Source organism: Oncorhynchus mykiss, chromosome 21, assembly GCF_013265735.2.
Source record: "Oncorhynchus mykiss isolate Arlee chromosome 21, USDA_OmykA_1.1, whole genome shotgun sequence".
NCBI classification, from domain to species: domain Eukaryota; kingdom Metazoa; phylum Chordata; class Actinopteri; order Salmoniformes; family Salmonidae; genus Oncorhynchus; species Oncorhynchus mykiss.
The window spans coordinates 1,947,501-1,957,500 of NC_048585.1; the positions used below are offsets into that span (position 1 = coordinate 1,947,501).

Below are 10,000 nucleotides of genomic sequence, written 5' to 3' on the forward strand. Positions count from 1 at the left end.
GGAGAGGTTAAACATCCCCCATGGCTGGGAGGGGATTGAACAGATCCAGGGAGAGGTTAAACATCCCCCATGGCTGGGAGGGGATTGAACAGATCCAGGGAGAGGTTAGACATCACCCATGGCTGAGAGGGGATTGAACAGATCCAGGGAGAGGTTAAACATCCCCCATGGCTGAGAGGGGATTGAACAGATCCAGGGAGAGGTTAAACATCCCCCATGGCTGTTTTTTTTTGTTGCAGTATTCTTGATCTCTGAACTTGTTATGAAGAGAATCAGTTTCCAATGATTTTAGAATTAGACTTTTCCATGAAGACGACAAATGACAATGACAACTGTTGATGATAAGGACAACTGTTGTTCCTCTATAATTCAGGACAAAGCCCTGTGTGTCTTAATGGCTCCAGTCCAAACGATGTGTTATCATACAGGTATATTCTGAGCATCCACCTGTTCATCCAGTAGCACTGCTGTTATCGACCAGTGTTCCACTCAGGGACTGAGCTGTCCCCTCCATCCCTGCCTCTCCTCCCTCCCGCTCCTATTCTCCTCCCATTCCCTCTCCTATTCTCCTCCCATTCCCCCTCCTATTCCCCCCTCTCTCCTATTCTACCCTCATTCCATCTCCTATTCCCCTCTCTCTCCTATTCTCCTCCCTCCCGCTCCTATTCTCCTCCCATTCCCTCTCCTATTCTCCTCCCATTCCCCCTCCTATTTCCCCCTCTCTCCTATTCTCCTCCCATTCCCTCTCCTATTCTCCTCCCATTCCCTCTCATATTCCCTCTGCTATTCTCCTCCCATTCCCCCTCCTATTCTCCTCCTATTCCCCCTCCTATTCTCCTCCCATTCCCACTCCTATTCCCCCCTCTCTCCTATTCTCCTCCCATTCCCTCTCCTATTCTCCTCACATTCCCCCTCCTATTCTCACCTCTCTCCTATTCTCCTCCCATTCCGTCTCCTATTCTCCTCCCATTCCCTCTCCTATTCTCCTCCAATTCCCTCTCCTATTCTCCTCCCATTCCCTCTCCTATTACCCTCTCTCTCCTATTCTCCTCCCATTCCGTCTCCTATTCTCCTCCCATTCCCTCTCCTATTCTCTTCCCATTCCCTCTCCTATTCTCCTCCCATTCCCTCTCCTATTCTCTTCCCATTCTCTCTCCTATTCTCCTCCCATTCCCTCTCCTATTCCCCTCTCTCTCCCATTCTCCTCCCATTCCCTCTCCTATTCTCCTCCTATGCCCTCTCCTATTCTCCTCCTATGCCCTCTCCTATTCCCCTCTCTCTCCTATTCTCCTCCCATTCCCTCTCCTATTCTCCTCCCATTACCTCTCCTATTCCCCTCTCTCTCCTATTCTCCTCCCATTCCCTCTCTCATTCCCTCTCCCATTCCCTCTCCTATTCCCTCTCCTATTCTCTCTCCTATTCCCCCTCCTATTCCCCTCTCTCTCCTATTCTCCTCCCATTCCGTCTCCTATTCTCCTCCCATTCCCTCTCCTATTCTCCGCTCATTCCATCTCATATTCTCCTCCCATTCCCTCTCCTATTCTCCTCCCATTCAGTATCCTATTCCCCTCCCATTCCCTCTCATATTCTCCTCCTATGCCCTCTCCTATTCTCCTCCCATTCCGTATCCTATTCCCCTCCCATTCCCTCTCATATTCTCCTCCTATGCCCTCTCCTATTCTCCTCCCATTCCCTCTCCTATTCCCCTCTCTCTCCCATCCTCCTCCCATTCCCTCTCCTATTCTCCTCCTATGCCCTCTCCTATTCTCTGCATATGCCCTCTCCTATTCCCCTCTCTCTCCTATTCTCCTCCCATTCCCTCTCCTATTCTCCTCCCATTACCTCTCCTATTCCCCTCTCTCTCCTATTCTCCTCCCATTCCCTCTCATATTCCCTCTGCTATTCCCTCTCCTATTCTCCTCCTATTCCCTCTCCTATTCCCCCTCCTATTCCCCTCTCTCTCCTATTCTCCTCCTATTCCCTCTGCTATTCTCTCTCCTATTCCCTCTCATATTCCCCCCTCTCTCATATTCTCCTCCCATTCCCTCTCCTATTCTCCTCCCATTCCCTCTCCTATTCCCCCCTCTCTCCTATTCTCCTCCTATTCCCTCTCCTATTCCCTCTGCTATTCCCTCTCCTATTCCCTCTGCTCTTCCCTCTCCTATTCCCTCTCCTATTCCCTCTGCTATTCCCTCTGCTATTCCCTCTGCTATTCCCTCTGCTATTCCCTCTGCTATTCCCTCTGCTATTCTCTCTGCTATTCTCTCTGCTATTCCCTCTGCTATTCCCTCTCCTATTCCCTCTCCTATTCCCTCTCCTATTCCCCTTCCTATTCCCCTCCCTCCTTCTCACCTGTTCGTCCAGTAGTTGTTGAATTATTGACCAGTATTCCACTCAGGGACTGAACCTCGACCCCGTACAGCTGTCCTGGTACCAGACCCTGAAAGTCCAGCTCAGTGACGTGTTTGGGGACAGGTCTGGTCTCCAGAAGGTGTGCTCCCTGGGATAGGGACACGGTGTACATGTCCACGTCTCCATCACCAGGGGTCCAGGACACCCTCAGGCTGGCAGCCTGGTCCCCTGGCCGGGCATGGAGGTTCCTCACCTGGCTGGGGACTGGGGGGGGGGGGTTGAGAGAGAAGGCAGAGAGACAGGAGTAAGGGGGGGGGGTTGAGAGAGAAGGCAGAGAGACAGGAGTAAAGGTGGGGAGGGGGGGAGGTGAGAGAAGGCAGAGAGACAGGAGTAAATGTGGGGGGGGGGAGGAGAGAGAAGGCAGAGAGACAGGAGTAAAGGGGGGGGGGGTTGAGAGAGAAGGCAGAGAGACAGGAGTAAAGGGAGGGGGGGGGAGAGAGAAGGCAGAGAGACAGGAGTAAAGGTGGGGGGGGAGGAGAGAGAAGGCAGAGAGACAGGAGTAAAGGTGGGGGGGAGGAGAGAGAAGGCAGAGAGACAGGAGTAAAGGGAGGGGGGGGGGGTTGAGAGAGAAGGCAGAGAGACAGGAGTAAAGGGAGGGGGGGTTGAGAGAGAAGGCAGAGAGACAGGAGTAAGGGGGGGGGGGTTGAGAGAGAAGGCAGAGAGACAGGAGTAAAGGGAGGGGGGGGTTGAGAGAGAAGGCAGAGAGACAGGAGTAAAGGTGGGGAGGGGGGGGAGGAGAGAGAAGGCAGAGAGACAGGAGTAAAGGTGGGGGGGGGGGAGAGAGAAGGCAGAGAGACAGGAGTAAAGGGGGGGGGGGTTGAGAGAGAAGGCAGAGAGACAGGAGTAAAGGGAGGGGGGGGGTGAGAGAGAAGGCAGAGAGACAGGAGTAAAGGGAGGGGGGGGAGGAGAGAGAAGGCAGAGAGACAGGAGTAAAGGTGGGGGGGGAGGAGAGAGAAGGCAGAGAGACAGGAGTAAAGGTGGGGGGGGAGGAGAGAGAAGGCAGAGAGACAGGAGTAAAGGGAGGGGGGTGTTGAGAGAGAAGGCAGAGAGACAGGAGTAAAGGTGGGGGGGGGGGGGAGAGAGAAGGCAGAGAGACAGGAGTAAAGGTGGGGGGGAGGAGAGAGAAGGCAGAGAGACAGGAGTAAAGGGAGGGGGGGGGTTGAGAGAGAAGGCAGAGAGACAGGAGTAAAGGGAGGGGGGGTTGAGAGAGAAGGCAGAGAGACAGGAGTAAGGGGGGGGGGGTTGAGAGAGAAGGCAGAGAGACAGGAGTAAAGGGAGGGGGGGGTTGAGAGAGAAGACAGAGAGACAGGAGTAAAGGTGGGGAGGGGGGGGGAGAGAGAAGGCAGAGAGACAGGAGTAAAGGTGGGGGGGGGGGAGAGAAGGCAGAGAGACAGGAGTAAAGGGGGGGGTTGAGAGAGAAGGCAGAGAGACAGGAGTAAAGGGAGGGGGGGGTGAGAGAGAAGGCAGAGAGACAGGAGTAAAGGGAGGGGGGGGGAGGAGAGAGAAGGCAGAGAGACAGGAGTAAAGGTGGGGGGGAGGAGAGAGAAGGCAGAGAGACAGGAGTAAAGGTGGGGGGGGAGGAGAGAGAAGGCAGAGAGACAGGAGTAAAGGGAGGGGGGGTTGAGAGAGAAGGCAGAGAGACAGGAGTAAAGGTGGGGGGGGGGGGAGAGAGAAGGCAGAGAGACAGGAGTAAAGGGAGGGGGGGGGGGTGAGAGAGAAGGCAGAGAGACAGGAGTAAAGGGAGGGGGGGGTTGAGAGAGAAGGCAGAGAGACAGGAGTAAAGGGAGGGGGGGTTGAGAGAGAATGCAGAGAGACAGGAGTAAAGGTGGGGGGGGGAGAGAGAAGGCAGAGAGACAGGAGTAAAGGGGGGGGTTGAGAGAGAAGGCAGAGAGACAGGAGTAAAGGTGGGGGGGGGGAGGAGAGAGAAGGCAGAGAGACAGGAGTAAAGGGAGGGGGGGGTTGAGAGAGAAGGCAGAGAGACAGGAGTAAAGGGAGGGGGGGGGGTTGAGAGAGAATGCAGAGAGACAGGAGTAAAGGGAGGGGGGGAGGAGAGAGAAGGCAGAGAGACAGGAGTAAAGGTGGGGGGGGAGAGAAGGCAGAGAGACAGGAGTAAAGGGGGGGGGTTGAGAGAGAAGGCAGAGAGACAGGAGTAAAGGGAGGGGGGGGTTGAGAGAGAAGGCAGAGAGACAGGAGTAAAGGGAGGGGGGGGGTTGAGAGAGAAGGCAGAGAGACAGGAGTAAGGGGGGGGTTGAGAGAGAAGGCAGAGAGACAGGAGTAAAGGTGGGGGGGGGGGAGAGAAGGCAGAGAGACAGGAGTAAAGGGAGGGGGGGGGTGTTGAGAGAGAAGGCAGAGAGACAGGAGTAAAGGTGGGGGGGGGGGGAGAATGGAGATGGGTCAGACAGGAGTAAAGGTGGGGGGGGGAGAGAGAAGGCAGAGAGACAGGAGTAAAGGGGGGGGTTGAGAGAGAAGGCAGAGAGACAGGAGTAATGGGAGGGGGGGGGTGAGAGAGAAGGCAGAGAGACAGGAGTAAAGGGAGGGGGGGGAGGAGAGAGAAGGCAGAGAGACAGGAGTAAAGGTGGGGGGGAGGAGAGAGAAGGCAGAGAGACAGGAGTAAAGGTGGGGGGGGGAGGAGAGAGAAGGCAGAGAGACAGGAGTAAAGGGAGGGGGGGGTTGAGAGAGAAGGCAGAGAGACAGGAGTAAAGGTGGGGGGGGGGAGGAGAGAGAAGGCAGAGAGACAGGAGTAAAGGGAGGGGGGGGGGTGAGAGAGAAGGCAGAGAGACAGGAGTAAAGGGAGGGGGGGGTTGAGAGAGAAGGCAGAGAGACAGGAGTAAAGGGAGGGGGGGGTTGAGAGAGAATGCAGAGAGACAGGAGTAAAGGTGGGGGGGGGAGAGAGAAGGCAGAGAGACAGGAGTAAAGGGGGGGGGTTGAGAGAGAAGGCAGAGAGACAGGAGTAAAGGTGGGGGGGGGGAGGAGAGAGAAGGCAGAGAGACAGGAGTAAAGGGAGGGGGGGGTTGAGAGAGAAGGCAGAGAGACAGGAGTAAAGGGAGGGGGGGGTTGAGAGAGAATGCAGAGAGACAGGAGTAAAGGGAGGGGGGGGGGAGAGAGAAGGCAGAGAGACAGGAGTAAAGGTGGGGGGGGGAGAGAAGGCAGAGAGACAGGAGTAAAGGGGGGGGGTTGAGAGAGAAGGCAGAGAGACAGGAGTAAAGGGAGGGGGGGGTTGAGAGAGAAGGCAGAGAGACAGGAGTAAAGGGAGGGGGGGGGTTGAGAGAGAAGGCAGAGAGACAGGAGTAAGGGGGGGGGGGTTGAGAGAGAAGGCAGAGAGACAGGAGTAAAGGTGGGGGGGGGGGGGAGAGAAGGCAGAGAGACAGGAGTAAAGGGAGGGGGGGGGGGTGTTGAGAGAGAAGGCAGAGAGACAGGAGTAAAGGTGGGCGGGGGGGGGGGGGAGAATGGAGATGGGTCACAATGTGGATCACTTATATAAAGTTGAAGACTGGCCAACAAAACTATGCGGTGTTTTTTTTATTTTAAAATCTTTAGATGAAGTTATATGGAATGAAGTGATAACAAGAGGTTATTCTGTTGTTTTACCTGAAATACCTGTGACAGAAATGCTATGAAACACAATGTGAGGTTATTTGGAAAACCAAGCCGGGCAGCTGCCCACTCTGTTCCCCTACTGACCTGTCCTGCCCTCGATGAACTGAGGTCTCTGGTTGGGTCCACTGAAGGTGGACACCACCATCTTGTACAGGCGTCCCGGGGTGAGCGAGGCCAGGCGGTGGTCACGGGCCTCGTTGCCCAGGGTTACGGGCGGGTAAACCCGCGTGTCGTTGAAGAGGATCTGGACCTCGTAGTGATCAACGTCCCCCAGCGCTGGAGACCATGTGACCACCAGGTCACCTGTACCGCTGTCACCCAGGGCCAGGCTCCGCACCGCAGAGGGGACTACGGAGACGGTCAAATACAACTTTATTTAAACATTTCAACTATTCACAGAACACTAAAGGGCTCAATGGTTTGATTGGCTGAGGGGAATTTGACCCATGACGCCCACTAGTTTAAGGTTAACTTTGCGCTGCCAAAATGTTACTGAATGTGATCGTAGGTACAATTCCCATGCGCCGAATTCTAGATATCACACCTACAAAAAATCTTCCAAATAAGCTGTATATTGGTTTTCCGTGGACTTGGCCACACAGAATACTCAGCAGCACAGCATTTTACTGAAACCTTCTACCAACACTGCAGTAGCAACAGACACAGACTCACAGACTGTAGTTAATAGACTCACACATTCTCCTGTCAGTAGCAACAGACACAGACTGTAGTTAATAGACTCACACGTTCTCCTGTCAGTAGCAACAGACACAGACTGTAGTTAATAGACTCACACATTCTCCTGTCAGTAGAAACAGACACAGACTGAAGTTAATAGACTCACACGTTCTCCTGTCAGTAGCAACAGACACAGACTGTAGTTAATAGACTCACATTCTCCTGTCAGTAGCAACAGACACAGACTCACAGACTGTAGTTAATAGACTCACACGTTCTCCTGTCAGTAGCAACAGACACAGACTGTAGTTAATAGACTCACACATTCTCCTGTCAGTAGAAACAGACACAGACTGTAGTTAATAGACTCACAGACTGTAGTTAATAGACTCACACGTTCTCCTGTCAGTAGAAACAGACACAGACTGTAGTTAATAGACTCACACATTCTCCCGTCAGTAGAAACAGACACAGACTCACAGACTGTAGTTAATAGACTCACACATTCTCCTGTCAGTAGAAACAGACACAGACTGTAGTTAATAGACTCACAGACTGTAGTTAATAGACTCACACGTTCTCCTGTCAGTAGCAACAGACACAGACTCACAGACTGTAGTTAATAGACTCACACGTTCTCCCGTCAGTAGAAACAGACACAGACTGTAGTTAATAGACTCACACGTTCTCCTGTCAGTAGCAACAGACACAGACTGTAGTTAATAGACTCACACATTCTCCTGTCAGTAGAAACAGACACAGACTGAAGTTAATAGACTCACACATTCTCCCGTCAGTAGAAACAGACACAGACTGTAGTTAATAGACTCACAGACTGAAGTTAATAGACTCACACATTCTCCTGTCAGTAGCAACAGACACAGATTGTAGTTAATAGACTCACAGACTGTAGTTAATAGACTCACACATTCTCCTGTCAGTAGCAACAGACACAGACTCACAGACTGAAGTTAATAGACTCACACATTCTCCTGTCAGTAGCAACAGACACAGACTCACAGACTGTAGTTAATAGACTCACACGTTCTCCCGTCAGTAGAAACACTGGACTGGTACTCTCCGCTCCAGGTGCTGACAGTGACTGTATAAAGCCTCCCGGGGACCAGGGAGCTGAACACGCAGTCGTTCTGCGAGCGCGCCACCGTCTGGTTCTGGACGACCGTGTTGTTGTACTTAATGACCACCTCGTAACGGTCCAAGTCTCCAGACGCATGGCGCCAGTAGACTTTCAGGAAGTCGTCCCTGGCAGAGTGGATGGCGTTGGGGTTCTGGACACTGGATGGTTCTGGGTAGAGAGAGGGGTAGAAGAGATGTCATCAGGTCAAGAGGTCAAGTAGGATGTGGGGTGTTTTTCATTAAACACAACACCGTTGTCATTTTAAGAGACACACGTTTTCTCCAAAAATGTTCCCTACCAATTGAACAATTTGTCTCCTAGATCACCAGAAAATAAATCTATATTAACACATTCATCCATGTAAGTATATACAGTGAATTCGGGAAAGTATTCAGACCCCTTGACTTTTTTCACATTTTGTTATGTTACAGCCTCATTCTAAAATGGAATGAAAAGTTTTTTCCCCTCATCAATCTACACACAATACCCCATAATGGCATCACAATACCCCATAATGACATCACAATACCCTATAATGACATCACAATACCCTATAATGACATCACAATACCCCCATGCTGGCAAAGCAAAAACAGGTTTTTAGACATTTTTGCTCATTTATAAAGAATATACAACTGGATTAACACATTTCCATAAGAATTCAGACCCTTTACTCAGTACTTTGTTGAAGTACCTTTGGCAGCGATTACAGACTTGAGTCTTCTTGGGTATGATGCTACAAGCTTGGCACACCTGTATTTGAGGAGTTTCTCCCATTCTTCTCTTCAGATCCTCTCAAGCTCTGTCAGATTGGCTGAGAAGCATCACTGTATAGCTATTTTCAGGTCTCTCTAGAGGTGTTCAAGTCCGGGCTCTGGCTGGGCCACGCAAGGACATTCAGAGACTGTTGGAAGGTGAACCTTCATCCCAATCTGAGGTCTTGAGCACTCTGGAGCAGGTTTTCATCAAGGATCTCTCTGTACTTTGCTCCGTTCATCTTTCCATTAATCTTGACTAGTCTCCCAGTCCCTGCTGCTGAAAAACATCCCCACAGCATGATGCTGCCACCACCATGCTTCACCGTAGGGATGGTGCCACCATGCTTCACCGTAAGGATGGTAACAGGTTTCCTACAGATGTGACGCTTGGCATTCAAGCCAAAGAGTTCAAACTTGGTTTCATCAGACCAGAGAATCTGGTTTCTCATGGTCTAAGAGTCTTTAAGTGCCTTTTGGCAAACTCCAAGCAGGCTGTCATGTGCCATTTACTGAGGAGTGGCTTCCGTCTAGCCACACTAGCATAAAGGCCTGATTGGTGGAGTGCTGCAGAGATAGTTGTCCTTCTGGAAGTTTCTCCCATCTCCACAGAGGAACTTTGGAGCTCTGTTAGAGTGACCATAGGGTTCTTGGTCACATCCCTGACCAAGGACTTTCTCCCCCAATTGCTCAGTTCGGCCGGGCGGCCAGCTCTAGGAAGGGTGTTGGTGGTTCAATACGTCTTCCATTTAAGAATGATGGAGGCCACTGTGTTCTCGGGGACCTTCAATGCTGCTGAAATCTGTTGGTACGCTTCCCCAGCTCTGTGCCTCGACAGGGTTATTGCTCTGACATGCACTGTCAACTGTGGGACCTTATATAGACAGGTGTGTGCCTTTCCAAATCATGTCCAATCAATTGAATTTACCACAGGTTTACCACAAGTTGTAGAAATCTCAAGGATGATCAATGGAAACAGGATGTAACTGAATTCAATTTCGAGTCTCACAGAAAAGAGTCTGAAGAATTATTAAGGTATTTATGTTTTTTATTTTTAAGAAAACCTGTTTTCGCTTTGTCATTATGGGGTATTGTGATGTCATTATGGGGTATTGTGATGTCATTATGGGGTATTGTGATGTCATTATGGGGTATTGTGATGTCATTATGGGGTATTGTGATGTCATTATGGGGTATTGTACGTAGATTGATGTGAGGAGATGTGATTTTAATAAATTTTAGAATAAGGCTGTAATGTAACAAAATGTGTAAAAAATCAAGGGGTCTGAATACTTTCAGAACGCACTGTAAACAGAGTGATAGACAGTGATCAAGATGAGGGGCCCAAGAGACAGTGTGTGTGTATGTGTGTTGGTTTGTAATGCGTGCCTGCATCTGTGTGTGTTGGTTTGTAATGCTT

At 51.1% G+C, this 10,000-nt stretch overlaps 1 protein-coding gene across 1 annotated transcript in view; it reads right to left on the reverse strand.

Moving 5' to 3' along the window:
- The window catches only part of ptprbl (protein tyrosine phosphatase receptor type B, like), a 121,331-nt gene that overhangs the window by 83,527 nt on the left and 27,804 nt on the right, over positions 1 to 10,000 (reverse strand). Inside the window, exons 9-11 of the mRNA XM_036956587.1 lie at positions 7,730 to 7,993; positions 6,094 to 6,357; positions 2,353 to 2,616 (exon numbers count right to left, since the gene is read on the reverse strand). Coding sequence (XP_036812482.1) covers positions 2,353 to 2,616; positions 6,094 to 6,357; positions 7,730 to 7,993 — 792 coding nt within the window. The remainder of the gene's footprint in view (positions 1 to 2,352; positions 2,617 to 6,093; positions 6,358 to 7,729; positions 7,994 to 10,000) is intronic.